This window comes from Serinus canaria, chromosome 2 (assembly GCF_022539315.1).
Source record: "Serinus canaria isolate serCan28SL12 chromosome 2, serCan2020, whole genome shotgun sequence".
NCBI lineage: Eukaryota > Metazoa > Chordata > Aves > Passeriformes > Fringillidae > Serinus > Serinus canaria.
Genome location: NC_066315.1, coordinates 101,365,959 through 101,392,748, shown reverse-complemented (window position 1 = coordinate 101,392,748; position 26,790 = coordinate 101,365,959). Strand labels below are relative to the sequence as shown.

General features: G+C 37.3%; 1 protein-coding gene across 6 annotated transcripts in view; it reads left to right on the top strand.

Moving 5' to 3' along the window:
• Positions 1-26,790, top strand: part of PTPRM (protein tyrosine phosphatase receptor type M) — a 443,671-nt gene that overhangs the window by 109,163 nt on the left and 307,718 nt on the right. For all 6 annotated transcript variants that reach the window (XM_050971530.1, XM_050971533.1, XM_050971531.1 and 3 more), the window contains exon 3: positions 25,348-25,613. In XM_050971530.1, coding sequence (XP_050827487.1) covers positions 25,348-25,613 — 266 coding nt within the window. The remainder of the gene's footprint in view (positions 1-25,347; positions 25,614-26,790) is intronic.

Below are 26,790 nucleotides of genomic sequence, written 5' to 3'. Positions count from 1 at the left end.
GAAGCTTTTTTACATTCATAGCTTAAAGGTGCAAGGAAATGATGAGAACCTAAGTTGGTCAGTAGCCCTCTTTCTGCACATGGGCTGTTGTAGAAATGAATCTGTAGAAGAGAAATTTACATTTGTCAAGCATTTCAGAAGGCTCTGGGTGGAAAACAGAAAGCAAAGACTGGTCCAGTCTTTTATGTGTAAAGTATTTTAGCAGTTTTCAGTTAGTAGGAATCAAAGGTAATTATTGTTTGGGTGGTGGACAGCACATACACAGTGTTTCTCACACCTTAGGAAAGGGATGATTAAAAGGGTGGTGTCATGATTTCTTACAGGTGGTGTCCCCAGAAGAAACTGAAAGAGAGAATAGACTTTCAGAGGAGGATTCTGGGCTTGTCTGTATCCCAGATAAGGAAGGGTGTTTCTGTAGGAGCTGGTAGGGGACCTGAGGAAAGGGATGTAAAACTTGATGCTTTTCTTGGCATTCCTTTAAGAGGTTTCCTTATTAAGCAGCCACACATTAAATGAAACACCTTTGGAAGATACAGAATGATAATTGATGAGGGTCCTGTTCTGGGGAGATCAGTTGGGTATTGTGCACCTGCTCCTGAGCTATTGCCTCTGGGAACTGATTAGTCTAAAAAGCATCAGGCAGGGCAAGGTGAAGATGTTACCCATGTTTTGGAAGCTCAGTGTGTAGCAGCTATAGAAATGATTATGTGTCAGAAACAAAGAAGTCATTGTGTTCTGGATTAAACTTGATCAGCAACAGCACTGGGTTCCCTTCATGAGTGCACTATGTGCTATGTAAAATTTAAGGCAGGCCATGGCTTCCAATTTTACAGTGGAATAAATGGATATACCATGTATAAAAAGATGTGTTACATCTTTCAGCAATCACATTTTGGTGTTACGTGTGCTGTGGTGTTCTTGCCATGTTTAATTTTAGTGTGAGGCACATTTGTGAAGGCAGAAAGTTGTTTGGAGAAATTTCAATTCAGGCATTTTACTTGGCTTGCAAAATGGAAACAGCTTTATGTGTGCATGGCAGATTTTTTCCCTGCTTTTTGGTATAGCAGTAATAACAATTGTATAATTAGTAAGAATTTAATTATTATTTTAGGTACAGCAACGAAAAGCTATATTTTGCCAGGATATATTGTTGTGCCTCTTGAATTTAAATTATCCATGTTTTAGTGTATCTACATCCAGTTGTGTGTTTAAGTTAAAATAAAGCATTTAAACAGGTAATTTTAACTTCTGTGCTCATCTGTAAAGAAGCAGAGTTTAAAAAAAAATAAAAGAAAAAGCCATTAGAATGTGCCCCTTGGATAGGTAAAGTCAATTATTAGTATTTCTACATGTAAAAACCAGATTTATATTAGGTGTAGTCTTCACCACTGCGCAGCACCAGCAGGATATCAGTATTTCTCTAAAGGTACACATCTATGTTAATTAACTTGGTTCAGCCTCCCCTGCAGTTTCATCATTCTTATCTCCTCTTCAAGCCTGAATGTATTGAAAATGTCTCCAACTCTGAGCTGATATATTCTCTATAGTATTATGGTCCAGACTAAATGCATCCCTTTCTACCAAGTTATTCTCCTTTTGAGATATGGTGGAGGTCAGCTTTGCTAAACTGCAGTGATGTTCTGACTCAACAGCAAGTGGGTCATAAAGAAATTGTCATAAAAATGTTTTACTCTTGGAATCTGAAATCTACAATTGTTATGAGATAACTGAAAGATATTTAGCAAAGCACATGTGAAATTAGCCTGACAGAAATAAAAAGTTTTGTGGGTGTGTTTCCAATTAATGAATTTGCCTTTAAAGTTCCCAAAAAGAGCTCCTCTGAGATCTTTATTAACCCATATTTCCGTCATTCAAATGAAAATTCTCCTTTGGAAAAGCTACTAACTCTACTTTGCCACCCATAATATGGAAATAAAAATGTGTAATGTAGTGATATTGCTATTTGTCTTTTGTATTTTGCAAATAAAACCTATGCTATGTAATACAGCATAAAGAATATGGAAAATCCTTTGGTATAATCTCAGTTTGTCTAATTTTTCACTGGTGAATCTTCTTCATATTGAAAAGAAAAGCATCTGAAATCATGTAACCTGAGGCCACTATTTTGTGTGTTAATAGGTAGTCTGCTTTATTGATGGTGTGAATTTCCTTTATTTTGTCTCTTAAGAACCTTTCAATGTTGTGCTAGGGCTGAAGCCTAACGGAAGTTGTAATTTTTGTACCATGGTTGTTAAGAGAGGTCTTTGTAATAGAAGCAAACTTTAATTGCCAAAACACTTAATCAGTTTTGTTTCTTTGAGATTCTGGAATTTTCTTAATTCAAGATTCTTTTCTTGTTCTATTCTGTACAGTTCATGTGCCATTCTCCCTTCCTGGGAAAATATATTTATTTACAAGAATTTTATTCCTCTTCCTTCTACTTTAATCTCAGTGTGTGCATGAGATTTCTGTGTTCAGAAAGTCTTCATAATGTCTCTCTAAATTGTGCTGAATCCTCTAGCTACACACAGACTTTACATTTTACATCAGCTGTCATGTTTGTTTATTGTGTGCCAGATTTCTCTCTTTGCCACCTCTAACGCTCTTTTTCTAAGCATAATTATTTTTCACAGATTCATTTACTAGCACAAGCTTTGTTGGTGTACTGCATTTAAACATATCAATGATGTCTAGGGTAGCACAGACTGCTAAATTCCCTAAAGGATTCTGGGATATCCTTTTTTACCTAATAGTTCCCTGAGCTCTGCTTTGCTTTGCCTATTAAAATGTGCTCCTTTATGTTCTTCCTCATTTGAAGAAAATTTGATGGAACACTTGAAGATAGGTCTAGAAAAGCACACACATTAATATTTATGGCAGTGTGTGTTTTGACTCCAGAAGGGCTGACTAGCAACTGGATATAACCATGTTGATTTTCAATACATCTGCTGAGCCACAGGATATTCTGAGCAAGGTGGTTGCCTTTACTTTGAAACTGACACATGAAGAGATTAGGTTTCGCTTGGCTTCTGCATGCACAGGTGCATTACTTATATTCAAGATAAATGGTATTAGTCTGCTTTTTTCCAAGGCATTCCTCAATACTTCAATACCTAATGTGAAGCTTCATAATACCTGCCCCTTCCATGTCAAGATGAAACTGTGAAAAAGCATGTCATTTGAAACTGATGAAAGTTTTCTGCCGTTTTTTGGTTGCTAATTAAGAGCAAATAGCAGATAGCACCAAGTTTTGCCCTCATTTGATATTCTTTGTCTGCAGTTCTATAGTTGGTAGTACATGACACGTTAATTATAGCATGGTAATTAAAATTTTAGTTACTGTTTTCCTTTATTCAGTACATTCTTTGTTATGGTGTCAAAAAGTATTTTGCCTCGAATATTCTTGTAGTCTTTTACAAGAGACATATCTCATCACTGGAAATGGCATTTCTAAGTAAAATTTATTTCTTTTTAATAGAAATGTTTTATTATAAGACCACTCTTCCTTATGGAAGCTACGAGGACAGCATGCTTAAAATTTAGACAAGATGTTAATTGTTAGTAATGACTAAAGAAACCACCATTGTGTCTAATGGGTGTTTAAGCAGAATTCCAGTTAATCATGTCCATTACTGCCATGGACTTCACTTGAATCTAATTTTCTTATGCTAGGCTAGATATATCCAAATGCTCACAACTAAATTGTGCTGCAACATACTTTGGCAGTATAAGTTTGTAATTCTAAATAATGAGGAACTTTTATGCAGAGGACATGATAAAATGATTTTTCTGTTTCATTCTTTCCTCTCCTGCTCTCTTACTGCTCATCCCTCTGTTTTCACATCCTTTTTCAGGAATAACAAATGTGGGGGGATAGAACGTAAGAGAACAGAGATAGTGCAGAAGACAATCTCACCCCTGAGGAGTTGCAGCTGCACTAATTACCAAAGATTAGGAACAGGCCTGCCCTTAAAAGGCCTCAGCTAACCAATAAGGATGAGTGCTACAAAGGAGTGGGTTAGGTGGTCGAGAAGGGAGTTGGAGTTTGTTTGCTGTGAGAAAGAAGGAATCAGTGCTGTGAGGAGCTGCCCACGAGAAATCACTGATAAGGTATGGAACTTTTGGAGTAAGATGATAACAGAGTACCTTCTTCTATAGTTGTGTTACCTTAATTTGGGGGATTATAGTTAAAACTCTGTTACATTACAGAAATGCAGTTTTACTTTGCAATTCCACATAGTTTGCATTTTTACTTTGAGTCTCAAGTATTTATTATTATTTATTCTTATTTTATTTCCTTTGGGAGAATGATTTGGGTTTTTTTTGGTTTTTTTATAGTGAAAGACACTATATGTCTTAATATTCTGTGTTTTCAAACAACAGCACTTTTCAAACATATATATTACTTCTGGTCAGTGAGAGTGGAATACTAAGTTTCTTTAAGAAAAACCCAACCCAGAAACCATTACCCCCCTTCCCCTAAACTCTAGTAAATCAAACCCAGCTTTTAAAACAATAAATTACCTTCTTTTATACTAACAATTGTATAATGAAGGAATATAATTTTTAAATATTGGTGCACTAACTATAGAACAGTTATTATATGGTACCACACATAGAGTTAAAGGGAAAAATTCAAGGCAGTTAAATTGTGTGGTCCATATGGCTGGGAGTGTTAGCTTTTCTGCCTCTATAAAATATGTTTTTTAATTTTTTTTTTTTTTTTTTTTTTTTTTTTTTTTTTTTTTTACTTCTGGAAGAGAGGAGAAGACTAACATGGCTTCTAGATTGTCTCAGACCACCCTGCTTTAGGATTAGTAGCCACTATCTCCGCAAGGTTTCTTTTGTTTAGGGCACAGCTGCTGGAATAGGCTGACATCAGTTCCAGCCTGGTATTGCCACAGTTGAGGTTCCTGCAGTTCCCCTCTGTATTTGCAGTATTTCTCAATAGAGACAAGAGAGGAACTGAAATGTTGCTCAGACTTAGTGCTGGAAGGTGTGTTTTTCTTTGAGTTCTAGCCTTTTTTTCATTAACTACATCATACTGTGAATCACCACTTTGTTATGTAAGGATGCAGGAAACTAAAAACTGTTTTTAAGTGTAGGAAATTGGGTCAGAAGGAAGACATATTGACATATTTCTTGTCATAAATACTGACATATTTACACATATTGAGTAAAATCATGTGGGGGGAAGGAGCAAATACAATATACATCTGGAAAAGGGTGCTTGGAAAATAGGAAAAGTAGATACTTATTTTCTGGTCTTGAGATAGGTACTGTCTGTCAGCAGTTGTCCTTGAAGTCTAGTTCAAGACACCATCCAATTAATAAATGTCTTGTCTTGTGATGGGAGTCAGAAGAATCTGTGCTGGCAGCAGACAAAGATCATGTTGTGGTCTGAGTGAGTAAGTCTGTAAACCATGCTGTGTGGTCAGCAGAACTGGTAGCTTTTGGAACAGAATTTAGAAGGCAGGGGATGTTTCAAAAATGAAAGATCCAATAAGATATTGGAAGAAGAGTGTATGTTAATGTTCATTCAAGTCTAATGCATACTAAAACTCTCAGAAGTTCCTTTGGGTGCGTTCTGATGTTTTCTTTTTATACTAAAAGAATATAAAGTTGAAATGAGGCTTTCTGGGTTATGTCAAATGAATCTACCTTTCTTCATTTTGAAATGGATTAGAATAGCTCCTGCTTTTAGAAGCCTTTCACGATTATGCTAAGCATTCACCTCCTATTTTCATGTACTTAAAGATCATACTTTGAGAGAAATATGATGGGTAGGTCATACTGCTTTTACTTTGTGTTGGTGGTAAACCCTATCAGTTCATCCCTGTAAGTTTTCCTGGTCTGTCATTAGCATGAGATCTGTGAGTGCCATGTTTTTTTGTCCCCTTAGATAAAGGATCAGCATTATCAGGGTAGGGATAAATTTCTTGCATAAGTTTACTCACTGAAATTAATGAAATGCCTCTATCTGTGACCCTGTGAACATTAAAATGTGATGGAAATGTTTAGCTTTGCTTTAAGTGCTTTTGTAGAAAACCTGAAGCAATAGCTCTTTGTTTCAGTAGGCGCTATCTCACGTAACAGACAGGATTTGTTAAATATCAGTGTTGCTTAGGATTTAATTTTTTTTCCTAAGGTTTGTATAACAGGAGAGGAAATACAGGCATTATAATTATTTCCTGTGGATTAGCTAAGATGAAGCCTGGTTTTCAGGCAGTAGTCTCACACATATTACCTTGAGCAACGCCTTCCTACCTCTGTTAGGGAGCAGCAAGGGCTGGCAGTGGCCGTGCCCTCACTGATTGATGTGGCACAGTTCCACAGCATCTAAATGCAGCCAGCAGTAACAGGAATATTGCTGTGCTAGTGGAATCCAAGGGATTCCAGAGCTTCAGACAGGCACACCTGCAGCATTGCTGGAGCAGGGAATGATGCTGCACCAAGGCTAAGGGGTGGCAGGGTACAGGGTGGGACAGTAGGGCCTGGAAGTGCCTTTGGGGATCCAGCACCACCTTATCACACATCTCCAGCTGTAAAAAAACCCCAACTGTCCTGGGTTGACTATATGATGCTTTTATCGTCAATCATTTGTTCTGTTTATGCTGGATAATAAGTTTTGCACCTTTAAGAGTTGTTCCAAGAGCGAAGGGGGGAGAGAAGAAGCGTGCAGTTTGTTTTCAGACACCGCACTCACACGCCCACATTCCTCCTCCTGAACTGTGTTGTCTGCAGATGGACAGACAGAGGGACAGAACTCTCCTTTTGTTTTAGCTAGTTTCAGCTACCTGAGGCAAAGAAGTTCCCTGGACTGTGGAGTTTTTTCCCCATTTTCTTTGGGCATGTTCAGGCCTGCTCTGGACTGAACACCCAGTGGAGCACCGGCACCTCGGGCCTGTGGCCGCCGGGCCTGGGCCGCGCCATTTCCAGTGCTGGAGGGACTGATAAGGGACTGAGTGAGCTGAGCTGCAACCTGGGGAGGGGACTTCTCTGAGTTCATCATCTCTCTTGGAGCAGCAAGAGCTTTTGTTGTTTAATATTGTTTAGGTTTTACTGTTTAATAAACAGTTTTTCCCTGCTTTTCTCCAAGGAGGTATTGTTCCTGAACTGGTTGGGGGAGGGTCTAATTGAATCTGCTTGTCTAGAAGAGCTCCTTTGGGGGTTCTCTCCCAAATTTGCCCTGAACCAGGACACCAACAACAGAGAAAGCATCGTTTGTCCTTAATTTGGTTTATTTTGCAACCTTATAGGAGAGAAACAGGAAGGCACAGTATAAATGTGTGCACCACTTTCAGTAGCAGAATGGCTCTGTAGGGCTCAAAGAGCGATTTTGGCTACAGAGGTAGGCCTTAAAATGCTTCATAGTAGCTTCTGCATGTCTGGATGATGTGGATGAGATTGTCTGAACTATTATGGATACCCAGTTCTTGCCCATTTAGAAAAGCAATTGCCTTTGACTTCATTAAAGTTTTCTACTTGAAGAAGCTAAAGATTATTGAAGTTTATGCATTTAAGAAATGTCTCCTGAGAAAAGACCTTTTTCTTCTGTCAGTGAAATCTCTTTTTTTTTTTTGTTTTGAAAAACTGAAAAATACTTAATTCCTGTTTCAATTAAAACAAGGTGGGGGAAAGCCCAGAAGAAGGTGTTAGTAGCAGGCTGTTTCCTAAGAGTCAACCAAAGTGTAATCCCTTACTGAAAGTTGATGACCTCGGTATCTTTTATGGCTGCTAATGCCAAATATTGCTTACTACTTTGTAGTAAACAGTCTTTCTGTGCTGCTTCTGGTCGTAATAATGAAATAGTAAAACACACAGAACACCTTCAGTGGCCTTGGTTTCAACATATCTGTCAAATAAGTAACAGTGCATTGTCAGCTATGTGTTTGGACTCAGTACTACTTAGGGAGTTTTTCTACTTTTCAGGAAGCAAGAAAAATAATGAAGGACACAGTAACAATGACTAAGAAGTTGCTGTTTGTTTTACTTTTCAGAACAAAATGAACTGTGTCACGTTTGTGGTTGCGATGTCCGCATTTATGTTTCAGTTCTGTGTGAGCTGATAGTTCTGTCCTTGTTTCTTGCCTGTCTTCTTGCATAGTAATGTAGAAGCTTGTAAATAGGAAAAACAGGGCAAGGATTGAGAAAAGTGACATTGATCTCTGATGACTATTTGGGAGAATCATTTATCATGCAAGATAACTGCAAACAGCGCACAGCATGGCCCTCATAAGCTAATTTCTCATTAGCTGGCAGTAATAAAATTTACACTCTTATTTATCCAAAAATGTCAAATGTTTATTTCCAGAAATGAGTAACCCCTCATAACAACCCAGGAGGCTGTGTGGTGTCCTGCATAATTTACAGACAGTCTAATTGACCTATGCAGGTTAAGTGACTCACTTGAGGTAATGAAAGAGTGGCAGAATGTGAAATATAAAGATGGGAAGCACTTAAGCTAGTTTATGATTCCTAACAAGATGCCTATATTGCTTTCCATTCCAGAACACCAATGCTGACTTAAATCTGGTCATTGAAATATAAAAAACCTTACTGAGGGAGGCACTGGTAAAATACAAACTTCTTATAATGGATGTTTGCACTCAGCGCTGAGTGATTACAAGAAAATGCACCAGATGCAGTGAATGTATTCCTGCATAAGATGACAGATGTTGATGTTGCTTAGAATGCGTTGTCGTCTTCCTCACTCCAGTAAACTTCCAGGTAGAGTTTCTCTTAATATTATTGCAAAGTGGGTAAAAGTCATTTTTATTCTTCAGAGAGTTTTGTTTCAGAAAGCCTGAATTATTCCTCTTCAGCCTCCGCTCAGAGGCAGAACACTTCAGGAATGGCCAAGTGTGACAGTTTCTCTCCTGATTAATTTTACTCTGCATTAAATTATAAACAATAATAGCTGATATTACTTTCCAACAGTACTAAGTATATTTTCCAGAATTTCTAAGTATTATCAGGTGTTGCAGGTTTGTTTTGAAGATTGATTTTGAAGAGAGAGAGATTTTCTTTGGCATTTCCAAGGCTTTCATTTTAGGAACCAAGTTGCCATTAAGATGTACAGGGGCATTAGTCATGCATTTCAGCATCTTTGTGGATTATTGGTATGATGGTATAGAGCAGTAGACTGTTCAAAATAATTCCCACTTCATTTTCCATTAAAATTCCAAGTATTTTAAAAATAGTGAATGTTTATATTGCCCTGTTAATATATTAGCTGAGCTTTCATGACAGATCCAACACAAAAATGCTACTTACCTGTGCTACTGAAGTATCAGAGTCATTGTTAAGTAATTACAGTACTAAGTATCCATTTCTTCTTATTCTCAAACTACTAAAGTGAAAATCTACAGTTGCTGTTCTAGCTTGGACAGATTAAAAAAAATCATAAAAATTAGAATGTCTTTGTTTTATGCTGCAAATTTGTAAGCCAAGGCAAGCTACAGGGAAATAAGGGTTTAAATCTCCCCGTGGATATAAGCTAACTATTAGAAAATTTTAGTTATTTCTGGATGTAAGGTCTCAAAGTATAAACAATGTTTTTAGGCATTTAGGCATGTGTTGTGTTGTTACAAGGAATAAAATACTTTCTGCTTTCCTTCTCATTCTTGATTTATTTGAAAACCCTTAAGCAACATTTTTTCTCTGAAAATCTTCAGTGTTGTCAGTTTGTTGTGTGTTTTTTTTTTTAATGGACTGAACTAGTGTTTCACTCTTAAAAATAAAAATAAGAAAAATATCTTTTTAGATGCCACAAAATGAAAGGAATGCTCTAGAGAGTAACTGACGTGCTCATATCTTGGCTCAGTCACTGTTTTTCCATGTGCTAGAAAATCTTTTGAGATTTTAAAGGTATGAAACACTATTTTGGTTGCTTAATGCAGAATTAAAATCAGTACATCTAAAGAATGCTTTTCACACAATAATTTAGGACATCTAATGGGTAGATAGGTAACTGAGGGATGTAAGGATGTGAATGCCTCCTGTGCTTTTAAGACCTTGATTGTGTGTTTAGATCAGGTATATGCTGCTATTTGTAGAATTTTACTTCTAATGAAGTTCAAAGGCTTCATCTACCATGTACCAATGTTCCTGGCACCTGGGACAAACCAGACACTACAAATGCTTATGTACATGATGCCCCTATCATTTTAGAAATTATGATAGCTGTATTCCCCCTTTAATAGAAATTCAAGAATCTCGATTCAAGACAGAGGAAGCAGCAAGGTTCAACAATTAACTTTTTGAGTCTGTAATGTATTGAATGCCCTCTCATACTGATGTTTAACACTGAAAGGAGGTTGGGTTGTTCAGTCAGAAGGAAGGTATGCAGGGAGATGATCAGGAGGAAAATAAAGGGATTTATGAAACTGGCATCCCTGATGCAACAAAGACTCTAAGTAGAATGTGACAGGACAAGAAACTTCAGAAATTTTTAAAGAAAGAATTAGACAGATAAACTGGCAACATCTTAGATTACTTTTTTGTAGGTGTGAAATAAATGCCAGTAGTTGTTAAAATAATAACACATGGAATTAGCTACAATAAATAAAACAAAAACCAAACCTAAACAAACCTCTCCTCTCATAGGAATCCTATCTTTTAATAAAAATATTTTTTCAGCAACTCTAGTTCTCAAAGGAATTAGGTTTTTGTAGAATTTTATTATTTTTCTAGTCCTTTGTTTCCTCCTCTGCACTTTATTCTGAAGGATTGGATAACAGTAGTTATTATGGACTACTGTTGAAGAAAAGTTTACTCAGAGGATATCAAGGCAGAAATTTTTTGACCAAGTGGAAAGATTTCAAAATCAGTGAAACAGCCTTATAAATTGTAATTATTTAAACTAATCTTGTTTGAAAACATTCAGTTGGGGACAAAATAGCATTCTAGAAAAAAACAAAGGTTCAAGATTATTCCTGTCTACTTGCTTGAGCTAGACTTGGTAAGCTGTAGGTCACTCCTGAAGTATCCATGGTCAGAATATACTACATGCCCCTGACTTCTGACAAAACCAAGGCACTCATAACACATTCTTCTCATCTGCTAAAGCAGGTTGAACATGAAATTATTTTATGTTAGCAATATTGCCAGACCATACAACTCTAGGCTAAAGTTCTGGATAAAGTTTTTATTTAAAAAAGGCTCTAAGACCTTATCTACCATTGTCCCTTTTCAGTCACTGCTTTTTCACTTTCTTGATATGACCTCTCTGAATTTTATTACTGAAATACATGAAAAGGTGACAGACTTATGAAAAGATGAGAGGAAGCAGTATATTTGTAAGAGTGGGCTGATTAATTCTCACTGACCTCCATTACAATAATGATATCAGCCAATCCACCTACTGAAGTGATAATGAAGTAGAAGTAATTAAGGTTTAATAAAAAATCTCCCTTAGATTATTCTTTCAGGAAATTAACTTACATTCTCTTAAAGCTTAGTGAGTCTTGCCTGATGTCTCATGACAGGCCATATCAAAATGATGAGTAAAGAGTAGGAATAGCCTAAATGCATTTATCTAGTAATGGTTCATCATATTGCAATTCCTGTTGAGTTACAATCTCCACAAAAAAAAAAATCAAGTTTGAGTGTTATGAAATGGGAAATATTGCTGTAACTGTAATTTTTTTTCTTATTAAAATAGGTACATTTCAAATTATGAAAAAAATCTCTGTATCTCAAGAGGATTATGTAAGCAAGTAAAAAGAGGATTAATTTTTAAGAGACTTCTTTATGTAAAAAAAGTTAGAGTAAACTTGAAACAAAATGCAAACAGTGGTGCTCAGCTTCCGGGGCAGTACATTGTATACATAAACAGCATTGAGTACATTTCTGTTTGTTGTGCTCCATGTAGCAACTTCTGTATGTCATTGGGCATTTCAGAATATGTGTTTGAAATATCTCCACACTTCAAGGAATATCTTTACAAGAATTTTTATTCATATGTTTTAAGTGTTTTTAAACCTCAGACTCTGAATTTACAGATTGCTAATTGTGCAATGTGTGAAATAGGTGCTGACATCTGCCAGCTAAGTGGGCATTCACTTTCCACTAGACCATTCTCCACTTTCCTCCTGTGTACAGCAGATGATAAGAAGGAATAGAAGAATATGACAAGGGAAATAAAGACAAAGTGAGTAAGTGGAGATCTCAGTGTTCAGGTTAACACATCAGTCTTAGCAAACAATCCATTTTGCCTCAGGATCTGGGCTTGTCAGTGTGCTTCAGAGTGGGCGAGTGGGTGTTTTTGAAGGGGTGGTTTGGTTTATAGTTCCACCTTTTCCGAATGAGGGACTTAGGACTCTTAAGGAATCTGAAAGAGTGGGCTTCTATTTCAAAGCAAGTCAACATAAAAGTAACTTTAAATGTATTTACAGTACCATACCTGCCATCAATTTTAAATTTATTATTTTTTAATTCTTATTTTAGTCTTTTTTAAATTTGATCTCCATTTTGGTTTGAATATATAGCTTGAAGTCCATGCTTTTGTATACAAAGTACTGTCTAACACACACTGATGACACTGAAAAATGGGCGTTATATTATTTTTGTCTTGACTAAGTATTAGAGTTGGAGGTATTGCTTGCAATCACAGCTGATAAAAAAAATACCTTGTTAGAAGTGAAGTTTTCTGTTTGAGTATGTTCACTTCTGCCTCTGATATGATTTCCTTGGCAAATTATTCCTGGGCTGATTGCACATAAGACTTTAATATTTGGTATATTTAGCTGAAACTTCACCAGTAAAACACGTGAAAATATTGACAGAATTAAGATAGCCAGGCATCAAAGGATCACAGCAAAAACGCCAGGAGAATGAACCACAAGTTTATTTCAGTAAATCAAAGCAAAATAACATTAGATTAAACAATTATAAGCAAAATAAAATGGCAGCAAGAGAGGTGAGAGAAATTAAATGCTGCAGTGTTTCAAGTAAAGCTGAGTTACTTGCCTAAATATGAAATTATGTCACTAAGTTTTGCATTTCTATTTTTGACACAAAATTTTAGTCTGAAACAAAGTATTCCTCTTACTGTAAAGGATAATTGAGTCTAGCAGTTATTTGCTGTAAAATTTTTATTTTACTTTAATCTTTTAATGTCATCTGTTTTGTTATGGTTGTGTTTTATAATAGAATTTCTGTCCCATAAAATGCTGTTGAAGTGTATAGCTTATTTGGTTATACTAAACAGGCTTTGAACATAATGATGATAAAAGGTCTGTGGTACTTCAGAAAATACATTTATAAGGGTTCATGTTTGCAGACAAGGAATGGAAGTTTAATGCAGTCGAGACTTGAACTACAGTCAGACACAGTAAATATGTCAGCTTGGAAGCTGGTTTTTTTTTCATTAAATGTTTTAAATACAGAAACATCACTTGGTGAGTGGTTTGAAATGTACCTGAACTATTGCCTACATTGCTTGTTTTCATTATTACCTTGATACAAGGCTCAGCTTAAGGATGCCTGCTTGTACACAGCAACTTGCTCTAAATGCTGGGGGCCAGAAATAAGAAGCTGTTGGTGTAGAACAATGAATAATGAGTGACAGGCAGGGGCATTGAGGTGTATGTGTGATACCACCTACCTGGCTGTGCCATGGTCAGCCTTCATCTCCCTGCTGCAGGAGCGTCACAGTGGGATGGGTTCCTGTAGCACTGGGCTGGTAAGGGGTGCTCTGTGCTCATCATACTGGGAAAAAATCAGCTGAAATGGGGATTTTCTCCCAACAGCCAGGCACAGCTTGGCAGGGGCAGCTGCCACAGGGAAGGGATGGAAGAGTGGCTGCAAACTGCAGCCTGAGCCTTTATGGGAGGCACCCCTGAAAGCTTCAGTGGGGAGTGACATGGCTTCATGGGCAGCACAGAGAAGCAGAATGGGCATGAGGATGCCGGGCCAAAAGGACTGTAGAAAAGAATAGGGTGATAGAAAAACATTAATTTTAGTTTCCTATTTTTTGTTTGACTGATGTCCATTTAAATCCAGGGGTTCTTATTGTCCTGTAAGTTTTGGCCTAGAAGCTTTTTAAATGGAAGACGAAGTCAACAAAGAAGAAAAGTGCAGAGCCTAACCTTTCTTTTACATTGGCTTCTGTTTGATTTGTTCTTTATTCCACAGCCTATTTTGAATACATTTAAATACACATTCCCTTTTCACAGCAGTGAAAACACTTATTTATTCCTCTTTTCCCTTTAAAATCACTCATGTGCCTGAATATTAATTTCTGGATTAAATTCTGGGCTGAAAAAAATAGTCAAGCGTTTAAGTCAGTGTTGTCTAAACTTTTTTTTTGCTTGAGCACTGCTACAAATCCTTTAATTTTCTTGCAGACCACCACCCACCTTCAGTATAAAATTTAATTTTTGAGAATTTTTTGCTTTAATACAATGACATTTCAATTAGTGATTTTTAGTAAAGCTGTGAAATGTCAGGTTCCTGCAATAGCAGGATCTCAGAACTCCAGAAGGCATCCTGCAGAAATATTATGCATGTACCTTCTGAATTTTTAATCCTATTGAAGACAAATTAAGTATCTAAGTGCTTTCCTGAATGGTACTTAAGCACATCGTTAAGCCCTTGTGTTAATTAGAGTCTTATGCTTTCCCTTTTTGAAAAAACCCACCCTGATCCTGTTGTTCTCTTGAATGACAATCTCAGTTCCTGGGATTGTGAGTCATGGAAACTGGAAGGCTTATTTCAATGATGAATCAGGCCCAAATTAATAACTTTAATGCATCTCTAGCAGACTAGAACTTGAAAATAAGTACATTAAACAGTATCCTCCATGGGACTGCACACGCAAAAAGCCCAACATGAAGTTCATTTAGTAAATATGTTAACTATTATATACATCAGTTGAATGATTTAGAGATGTTTTCTTCTGTATTTAAGGTGGATACAAGTGGAGACCAACTAGGACATAGAAAATAGCCATAGTAGTACAAGACTTGAGACCAATTCCATCTGGGGCTTGGAGGAAGTCTCTTTAAAAGAATGAGAAGTGAAATTCCCATTTTATCAGTGTGCAAACGGCTTTGGGAAGTCTGCCGGTTGCCACAGTGAAGGAAATCATTGTGTGAGTAAACACAGATAAATTGGCAACCTGCACAATATTCATTCTTTGTGATGTAGTATGTGACGTAATCTCTTCTAGATAAGAGCCTTTAAAGATAGACTGTACTGTGCTGTTTGCCATGTTAAGAATAAAATAGCTGACAATGGATTTTTTTTTTCCTTCCTGCTAAGGAGCTTTTTGCAAAAATAATTTTATTTTAGAGCTGACATTCTGTTGAATGAATAGTTCAATATATTCTTTAAGGAAAGGCAAACTTTATGCTTTAAATTTTTTTTAAATTTGTTGTGTAATGAAACTCTTCCTCATAACTTATACCTTGGATAACAAATACCTCTGTATTTTTTGTTTGCTTTAGACTTTGAAAATCAGGTAGGAAAAACCAAATCTGATTTCTTAAGATATGTCATTTCTTCTCTTTGTCATTGCTAAGCGTAACAGGAGCCCTAAGAGAAGAAAAGCTAAGTGAAATATGGCTTTATATACCAATTTGTAGAAAATGCTGTCAGCTCCTTTTGTGGCAAAGCTATAAGTGCATTTAAAAATAAAAACCAAAAGAAATTGAGAAGTGGAAGTGTAATGGGTCTCTAATTCCTGTACAAAGCCCAACTAAGGCAATATTCCAAGGTAATAAATGCACACACAGACGGGTATAAATCTTGCTGTGAACTAGTGTTGAATTTCATTTTAAAAGCAGACTGAATTCATGGGGATAGGAATATGCAATTCCATCAGCTTTAAAGCTTTCATATTGATAGAGTATAGGTTGACTAAAGTGTCTAACTTCACCTGCAGAAAGTGCAGTACCTGATCCATTACTGCTTAAGCTGTCCTGTAGTTGCCATGGGGTGCATGTGTTTGCCTTTGTGCTGGTATAACAATGATTTCCTGTGGGACATGAGCTCAAAGTAAAGGTCCTGAGCCATGCTGTTGCTCATCAGTGAAACATAGGCCCTGATGTGCTTAAAATTTTACTGAGCGAGTCTTGTCCAAGGTCTCTGAAGTGTTTCTGTGGAAGAAAAATGCTGTGAATACTAATCTAAAGTAATTTGTAGTTTAACTGGGGAAGAAAACCCACTACTTGCGGTTTGGAGTCTCAACGAGTGATTCAATTTAGAAAAACAGAGCATAAAAGTATGTTTTAGGGAAGCCAGTCTGATTGTAATTATACTGGCGAGCTTCTAATTTCTGAGCAAGACTTATGTGGAAGTAAAAGAATTGAAGTGACACATGGCCCATGCTAAGGGAGTTGTCAGATGAGTATTGAACAGATTAGACAAAGATGGGTGCTTTGATTCAAAAGAGGAGGGTAGAATAAAAACAAAACTCCACAGATCTACTGTAGATGGCAATGCAATGCTTAGCCGACTCTTCTGAATAGATAAGGAATATTTCTTGTGAGTTATCTTTATTCACAATCATGAAACTGGGAGTAAATTACTCCAGTAACAGAAAAGCCCTTGAGACTAATATGCCTCTAAAATTACTGATCTGTCCAGCAGGATTTCAGAAGCCTCTCTGTTACTGTGGGATTTAGTGCCATAGGCAATACAGTAGTTTTTGTTTTCTGCCTTACAGATCTGTGAAAAACTGTCAGACATTTGAGTGAAATTCAGAAGATGCAATTCATTTGTATGTAGCATGTTACTGCAAGTACTAATCATTGCAAGAACTTAGTAGCATTTTGCGCACCTGATAGTATTATGGTGACAGTTTGCTTTTATCAGTAGTTAAGAAAGTAGTAATCAGCCACGTGGCAGAGGGGTTTCCAGAAAACACTTTGTGAGGAAAGTACCATGACAGTTAGCTTCTAAATGAGAAGTAACTTGCTGCTTGGATGATCCAAAATTGGAAGAGTATCCATAGGTGTGATCGTTAGCCAAACATTACCCTAGTAACCTAAAGCTGAAAGAAAACTGTATCTCTGGAAAAGTTGTAAAGCTCACTGTCTTCAGGCCTTCAGAAGCTTTTTATATTAACCTCTGTGTTTAACAAACCTTTCAGCCTGTGGCTGGGCAGGGAGAACAGTGCCAGTAGCACTTAACCCTGTTCTTGATGATGGTCCTTTTCAGATAAGAGTAACGTGGATCAAGCTATGATCCCCTCTCCCTCAGCCTTTCTACGTTTACTTCTGCAAAGCTTTTATCTGCAAAGTAACCAGCTTACCCCAGGAGCTCCCCTGAAAAACGTTAAAGCTGATTCCTGCTTATCTCCTGAGTATTGTTTCTTAAATGCTGAAGTGCATGGTTGAATGGTTTACAAAAATAATCACTAATGTTATTGGTGGTGCAGCAAAGAGAACGTGCTTAGAAAAGAAGGGAGGCTTTCTGGGCAGCAGCAGTTATTGTTAGCATGTGCTGGTTAGTTTTACAGGTACTTATCTTCTGTGACAGAACAACTGGCCCATGCTTTGAATGCCAAGTTATAATAAAATGCAAGTTGATAGGGTAAGTGGCTCATTGGAAGACACAGCTTGCCATTTTGTGTGCTGCTCTCACTGCATGTGCAGCTGTTGATGTGGGGACCAAAGGCAGGAGTCAGGTTGGATTGGGAAGGAGCAAGCATGGGAGAAATAGGGGGATAAAGGGATAGATGAGTCTCATATCATGTATGTATCTGACCACTCAGTATGCTGCTGGGACTCTGCCTGATGCTTGATTACTGCAATCTGTCCTGTGTTCTTACTAAACCTGGTTTCTACCATCTTGTCATGGATGCACTCAGGTCTTCAGTGTGTGTGAGTGCTCATAAACTTCAAACCAAGCTAACCAGAGAGTGGGAGAAGAGATTTGAGTGCCAGGAGCTGTGGGACCAAGAAAGTCAGGGACTTTTGGGTGTGGGGGCCACAGCCTTGGGAGGAACAGTGTATGGGTTCCTCTAGCAGAGTGAGATTCCCCTGGGCTGGGGAGGAGGAGCAGCTAGCAGAACCTCATCCATGTTTACTAGGACTTCTTCATTAATAGTTGCTTCAGTTATTCAGCTTTTAATACATTTTATGAGTTCTCTTATGCTGCTCTAATCAATCGACTTACTATGTTAAGCACTTCATAGAAGTCTTAGCTCTTTAGCTGCTGTGGTTTCAGCAATAGTTGCAGCAGTCTCCTTCAACTGTACACCTAAGGGTTTGCTTTTTTGTTGGTTTTTTTTTTTTTTTTTTTTTTAGCAAGGCCCGTTTGTCTGTTACAATGTTGATTGTTGTTATTTCTAGCCTTACTCTTTAATCCTTTATGTACTGCATCCTGTATTTTTACTTCCCTTACTTTTGTTCAGGGTGGATCTAGCAGATGTGCCTAGCAGCACTCTTCCAAGCTCAATGCAGGTACACAGGCCAAACAATCAGGCAGTGGAGCTGTGCCCTGTTAGGAACAAACAAGGCAAGGAAACATCTGTGAATGTAGCCTCTGAGGCAGGGAGAGAGCTTTTGTGCTGAACGAGTTCTATTCTGTTTGTGACGTTCAAAACTTCGTCTCATTTCCTTTAAAACAGAAGGGCCATGGCAAAAAATTCTTCATGTACATACTGCCATTCTCTGTGTGACAATGAGTGGTTCAAGGTGTCTTTTAAATCATTTATTATATGTATGTTATATGCTGTGGTATAGTCCACAGTTAGTAACTGTGTGCTTTTTGGTTAGGGAAAGTTCTCAGAAGGGGAGAAAAGGATTTCTTCTTTGAGAGCATGTGGCCATGGGAGAAGCTTTTCCAGGGAACAATAGGATAGGGAGTAATAGATGTGCTAACTGGAGAGCTCACTGGGAAAGTTTTCTTAGAGCAATGGGGAAGAAACACAAAACTAGTCCAGACATGATGAGAAGAGGGAACATTTTTCTGTTAACTCAGAGGAGAACAAGTAGAGTTTGTTGAATCTGTAAGGGCTATTGAAGATTGCTAGTGTGCCAAGCAGGTCTGGAGGAAAAGGGCCCTTGTTGCAGAGATGTAGTTGGGCAGAAAATGTGTTTGTTTTCAAATGGCTGTATTTTTCTTCTCTCTCAAAAGAATCTGGGTTTTCAGAAAGAAGACATTTTTCAAGTTCATGTTCTAATAAAACATTTTTTTCGAGCCCTTTTGGTATTTTTTGGTGTGTTCACTTTAAAGAAAAGGTGCAGACAGATCTGTCTCAAAGCTCTGGCATGTTTGAAATCCAGTCATAGCATAAAAGTTGAAAAATGTTATAGCTGGTGAAATACATTGGGTCACCTTTAAAGAAATCCAGCTGACTGCATCATGAGGACTCTTGAGAGAATTTGAAGAAAACTTTGCATACCCTGTTGGGGAAGCTTTTTTTCATGTTTTAGCAATGAGTTCTCAGTCTTAGCAGTTTGTAACACAGTTCCCACTGGCTGTAGAAGATACTGGTGAAGCTGCAGAGCATATTAGGATAGACCAAATGTGGAATAACAGAAATGAAAAAAGAATATTGCCCTGCACCAGACATAACTCTTTGAAACCCAGAAGGAGCACTTTTTCCTTTAAAAGTGAAAAACTCTCCCAGGTGGTTGTAGACTTTGGCTGATGTGGGTTTTCTGAGTGACTGGGGCTGGGAAGGAAACCTTTCCCCTGTGGTGGTGCTGTTCCATTGCCTCAAGCCTGGGCTGCATGTAAGGTGGCTCTCCAGGGACAAGAGGAGTAGCACAATTCCTTGGAGATTTCACAGTCCACACTGCACTTGACCTTCTTTATCAAACAGAGGGAAAATTACCTTGTAGATGCGTTTCTTTTTATTCAGGCAAGTCAGGTTTCCTGTTACAAACAAATAAACTAACCAAACAGAAAACTTCCCAGTTGTGTTCATGAGTGGAATTGCAGTTCAAATGTGCTCCCTTTTCCCTGCCCTTCAGAAGGTTTAATACAAACCAAGCATTAACTTTGTTCCATATCAAGAGTAGTCTAGTCTTTTTCCAACCTAAACGATTTCATGATGCTAGGACTCTGGAAAGATCTGGATTGTCCTTTAATTTTAATTAATTAATTTTAGGTAAGTGTTTCAAATATATACCTACTCCCTGCTTTAGAATCCTCAACCAGAATTTGCCTGTTCCAGGCCTGGGGAGATGCTGCAGGAGAGCTTTGGGTTTAAAACCCTCCTTGGTCTTCTCTTACTTTGATTTTTGTATTCCTTTAAATGCAATGATTGCTTCAGAAGTTGAATTTGAAACTTTAGACAACTCTCTCAGAATTTATGCACCCTCAGTTGTTTTCACTAATAGCTTGTGAACTTGATATGTCCCTACTATACATTGCATGCTATTTTGCAAAGAGATAATATTAGTAATGTAAGAAGTAGCCTTCAGAATGTCAGAACAGTGTTTGAAAACACAGAGTAGTCATGAAGAAAACAGATAAACAGATTACAGGATGAGTAGTCAAAATCAATAAATATTGAAAAGGCTTGAATAAACAAACAGCGTTCATCAGAAAGTGGGGTTTGTTTTTTGTATACTGGCTATTGGAAAAGGGGCTGAAAAAAAATACAGGATTCAGAAATACATGATTTTATGTCCAAGCTTGATCAAAGCAATTTCTAACAAAGTTATGGGAGATGTGACTGTGCATATGAGATGAGGGAGAATTTTAAGAATTGAATTTAGTGAAAGAATTATTAGGCTTATTAGTCTTACTAATTGTTTGGCTAAAACAAAGCTGGCATTATGGGTAGAAGTGAATTGATCTTTTTAAAAAATACACACGACTTATGGTGGATTTTTAATGGATTTTTTCCAAGAGTTTGAACAGTTGCAAATTTGGAAGATAAACAGCTTGAAAGTTGAGATTAATGATGTTTTTAGGATGGGTAATAAATAATGATTGAAATTACCATGTTAGATTGGAGTAAATATTGCTCAAAAGAAGACTTAAAATTCACTTTGAGACAGTAATGGTTTGGAAGCTAATGAGCAGAACTGATGGGTGTTAGCTGAGGCACTGAAGGGAAGACTCTCAGCTGGTGTATTTTGGGACACCTCATTATGCCAGTTCAGGGGTGCCAGGGTCACTGATGTTTGATTGTTTGCACATACCTACCGGGTGATGTCTGGAAGTGGTGCATTTGAATGAAAGTTCCAGCCTCTTTAGGTAGTGCAAGTCATGCTTTGAGAGTTGCAGCAGCCCTGTAATTTTCAAATATTACCTGAAAATGTGTTTCCCTTTTTCTATAATATTAGTAAATAGTAAGAAAAAGAACTGAAGAGAGAACCTGTTTTGTTTGCAAGCTTTGGGAGTTAAAATGCAAGGTGGAGTGTTCTTAAATTCAGGTCCTTTGCTTTCTGCAATGCTTCTAAGGTGGACTGATACATGTTGGTTTATGGAATATAGTAAATAAAAGAAGACTTTTGAGTTTGCCTTGTCTGAAAGTGGTACTCATTATGCTTGAGCCTCACAATTCATCTGCTCATGCACAGCAGTTGCAGTGTCTTGAACAGTTCCACACTTAGTCTTGGGCAATCAGATAGTTGCCATCTCTTGTGGGTGATGGCTGTAGGGTTGGCTGACATTTACGGAATCCTGTTTTGCTAAAAAAAATAACCTTCCAATCCAATGTTCTTTCCAATCCAAGCCTTTCTGTGATTCTATGAACTGCCCAGTCACAGCATTTATGAAACCTGTCTGCACCTCAAGGGTGGTATTTTTTAAAGTAAGACACAAGATATCTGTTTTTAAAATCAGACTTTTTTCTCTCCATCATTTAGCACATTTTTCAAATATTGAGAGTCAAAATCAACCATCAGTGATGCCTAAATAAGTTAAATACCAGTATTCTTCTTTTAAAATATTTATTAGGAAGACTAATAATTTGCCCTCAACTATGTATAAGACTGGTGAAAAATCAACAAAGTAACTTTCTTTGCTCACTAGGCCCATTCTTTATGCATGAAAAATGATGCTGCATTCAATTTTGTTGTGTTTGACATTCCCAGTCTAAAAAGGATCCCTTAACAGGGTGACATGGTGAAAACTTGCAGAAGTGACTGGAAAATCTCTCTTATGCCATTCCTATCATTTTTTGTAGAACAGTATGTTGCTTTTCCAGTTGTCAGATTTTCTTTTTTAAAACTTTTTCTTTTTTCTTTTTTTTTTTTTTGTTCTGCCACTCTATCTTTGACCATCTTTTTGTGTCCAGTATTTCACAGAAAATATTGATTTATGCTAATGATATGACCAGGATATTTAATTGCCCATTTACTCTGGAGCAAATCCGTACTTTCTTTTTTTCAGGTATTGCATCTTTTTAGAATTAATATTTATGTAAACCAAATACCTCCTGAATTGCTGCTGAACCATTTTTCACTGAGAAATTGTAAACAGCAACAGTGACTTGAGGAAAACCACTGCCTTGTTGATTTAAACTCCTTAGCTATAATGATGAAATACATGTGATTCAGCAGACTTGTGGACTTAAGAAGCCTGTATTTCATGAATGATGAGCATTAGATTTTACTACATTGCATGTAGTGCCTAAACACAGCCCTAAAGACTAAACCCAAATAAATCCCTTTTAAACTTTTTGGCTGAGGAAATTATCATCATCCATGTGTTTAAACATGGAAGTACACTTAGAGAAATTAAATAAGTGTGATAAAATGAGTGTATTTATAGTAAGACATGCACTTGATATTTCTTTTTAGGCATGAGTACTCAGTTGATTATAATTTTACATGTTTTCTTGTAGAATCCTTCCATTCTGGCAGATAACTGTGTCCTTGTAGATATACCAGTGCATCATTTCAGTTATTTTTAATATATATTTCTTATGTGACTCAGTATATGAGAAGCTGTTCTGGAGAGCTGATCCACTCTCAGAAAGTATGCTGTGGGGATTTCTGTTGTTTGTTTGTTGGATTAATAGTTTCCATGTAAAAAATCTTGCCAGTTAATTTTTAGTGAATTCATAAATGCTTTAAATATTGCTCTTGTAACTTAGCAAATTATTTTAAGGGGTTTATATTTTTAATGTAAATAAATAATTGAATTACAGAGCATGCACTAATTGATGGAAAGAATATTAGTTTCTTTTCCTGCCTGTTTAATAGAAAAAAAGCATATTCAATGACTTCTCTTTATGTTACTAATGAATAAGGATTTTCCCAATATATTATAGTAACAGACTGTGAGTAAAATACAGAGTAGCGCCTCTTAGGAAGTAAAATATTTATACTCCTTTGTATTAAAAGTAAGCTCAATTTTTGTCAATTTTATGAACTTGTCTAGAAAGGAAATTATACTTGATAAATAATTTATATTCAACTGCAAAACTACTGTTATTGAATAGTTAAACCTATTTAATACAGAGATGCAGTCTGGACAAAGGTTCTCCAACATTTCATTTGAAGAAGTGACTGCATTTCATTAGAAAGTATTGTCACCCTTCAAAGTAAGAAAAAGAAAAAAATTAAAAATTGGTTTCTAATAAGTACGTGGCAAGTGTGTGTGTACTTATATTTTTCTAAGTACACTTAGCTATGCATTTGTAGCAGGGAACTATAACATATCCATTTCTGGACTTATGAAAAATGCAGGGTTTAAATTATCTCATGCATTTTATTGAAATGTTTTCTTTCCAGAGTAGGTATTGAATTTTATTTCCTTCTATGTTATCATAGGTTATCTGTTAATAGAATTCTTTCCTTTTCATTTTTTCAACCCAGAAATATGAATGCCTCAGAAGTCATGTTGCATTTTTCTAACATCTGTACAGTCTTTCAAATTCCTTAGTTCTCTAGCATGATAATTTTGAAGGTACACTTCAATGAAACACATTAATAGGCACTAAAAAATAGAGTATGAATTGACTAGCTGCTCATGTGAGAGTTGTTTGAATGTGACTTTATTTGAATGCTTTTACATTTCTTGTAATTTGCTGTTTTGTGGCCATAATATAAAATCCAACCCCGGTTTTTTGGTTTGGTTGGTTGTTTTGTTTTGGTTTTTTTTTTAACCTGTAAAGCTTACTGGTTTACTTGTGTTTGCATTTGTTCATTCTTTTTTCACCTTTTGAGGACAGGAGGCAATTGTCACACTTAGTCCAGTAGGTAATTTGAGATTAGCTAGAGGGAGGTTAAGGGATTGAGAACATTTTAGACTCTGCATCACATACTGTATCCAACCATCTGAACACATAAAATTCTCTTAAATTTCATTGCAATTCTTGTGGTGGATTGACCCTGGCTGGACACCAAGTGCGTTCAACTTCACTCTGGAATTTTCTGTCTCTCCTCTCTCCCAGCAGTGAAGAGGGGCAGGAAATGGGTCAGTTCATCACGTGTTGTCTCTGCCACTCCTTCCTCATCAAGAGTAGGACTCCTCAGTGTCTTCTGCTCTAGCATGGGGTCCCTTCCCGCAGGATGCAGTCCTGCCGGCACAGATTCCTCCAGCATGGGTCTCCCATCAGGTCACAAGTCCTCCAGTAAAACCTGCTCCAGTGTGGGTTTCCCACAAAGTTCCAGCCTCCTTTGATCATCTGGTTGATCTGGTGTGGGGCCCTCCCCAGGCTGCTGCAGGTGAACCATCTGTGGGTTCCATGGGCTGCTGGGGCCAGCCTGACTCATGTCAGTCTGCACCTGGGCTGCTGGGGAATCCCAGCTCCAGCGCCTGGAGCACCTTCTCCCCCTCCTTCTGCACCGACCTTGGTGTCTGCTGTGTCTCTCACATATTCTCAGTCCTCTCTTCAGCTACAGTTCTGAAGTTTTCTTTTTTCACACCTTTCTAATTACATTATCCCAAAGGCTCTGTCACCATCACTGATGGGCTCAGCTTAGGCCAGCAGTGGGGCTGGCTGTCTTGGAGCTGACTGGCACTGGCTCCGTAGGACATGTGGGGAAGCTTCTCACAAGAAGCCCCTCCTGTAGCTCCCCCACTACCACAACTTTGCCAGACAAAGCCAGCAGAGATCATGCATGTAGAAGCACTCAGATAGCTGAGACCTCCAGTTGATTCTGTACTACCATCTGTTGGTTTATTGCTGTGCAGGTCACTTCAGTGTTTGGGGCTTTTTGTTTCTTTCCTTCCCCACCTGTAGAATAAAGACTGTGATATTTACCAGCTTTACAAAAGAATTTTGAGATTCTGCAAAATAAATTTGAGACCAAATACCTAGCAATACATATTGGTAGGTATTTGGTCTCATATTACTCTTATGTTAGTAGAAGGAAAGAAGAATGGTTGTACTATTATTATTAAATTATGCTTTAGTTAGATATTACTATACTAAGAAGAGAAAAAAATAAGGAAGAAATTGAATAGGTTACTTTGTTTTTGCAGGTTCTTTCATGTTGGTGAATACATCTGGAAGATTTGCAGGACAGAAGGCTCACCTCCTGATGCCCCATCTGAAAGAAAATGATACACATTGTATTGATTTTCACTATTATGTTTCAAGCAAGAGTGGAGCTAGCCCTGGCACTTTGAATGTATATGTGAAGGTTAATGATGGTCCTATTGGTAACCCAGTCTGGAACACATCTATCACTGCCACTTGGAGCAGAGCAGAACTGGCAATTAGTACTTTCTGGCCCAATTTTTATCAGGTATGTCTTACTTTTTATGAAATTTTGTTTCTCATAGTAGCCATCTGGTTCTTAATTATCATTTTAACTATAAATCAAAATAACTTTCAGTATTTCTAGTTGATCATCATCTTAATCACGTTTTTGTACATGAGGCTAAATGTTTGTTTTTACATACATATGGCTGTGTTTATATGTTTACGTATGTTTGTAGAAGTGTGTGAAATGCACACATGCTCTAAATGTGGATTAACTAATTACTGAAATCTAGAAATTTTGCCATTGATTTCAGTCAATTAACTGTTTCTCTGTAATCACTCTTTTTTTCAGTTCAACAGGGATGCTGAAATTGAATGCCAATAGATTTTATTGCAGTACAGTCTTCAAGTTTGATTTAGATCAGCAATACTTGTTGCTTTAGAACCAGCAGAATCCTTTGAATCCTCAGTTCAAATCTTAACTCTGAATGCAATATCCATTTGTCCAGTTTTAAACCTAAATATAATAGTAGCTGTCATAGGAATGGGATTTTGAGTGCATCCTAAAGATTCAGGGGAATTTCACTTGACAGTCCCTTAGGATGCTGCTTTTCTGTCGGAAGGTTTAGATAAAACAGTTACTTACTGTTCTATAGCAGTTCAATGTTTTTCCTCCTTCTTCCTGTCAAAATACAGTCTGTCTCCACAAAGGAGTAACTTAGTTGAGAGTTAGAGCAGGCAAGTGGCATAGAGGTGTTACTGAGCCTCCTGCCTCTTCACTTGATGCTTTGAAAGTTTGAATGTTATTTTATTTGTTTGCCTGTACTGAGTATTATCACCATACTTATGGTTTGAAGCTTTCTGAAGAAAAGCCATCCTAAAGATGCCAAGTTCCTTGAGTGTAGACCTCCCTAGGAGGTACAATGTTGCTCTTCCACCGTGCTGTTCCAGAGTGGGACTCCCTAATTCCTACAGCGGTGCCCCAGTTACTAGTGTCACATGTGGCAGGGTCTTGTTGCAGTTCCTGCATTTGCTGTTTCTGGTAACCAGGTATTTGTTGCCCCACCTTATTCTAATGAAGAATTTGGGAGTGTCCACTGCAGGTTCTCTGGGAGGCTGCAGTGGGATCCTTTCTGTGGCTGCAGTATATGATTTGTGAGGATGTCTCAAGTGAACTCAGTCTGTCCATTTTGAACCCTTTTTCTTTTAAGGAGAAAAAA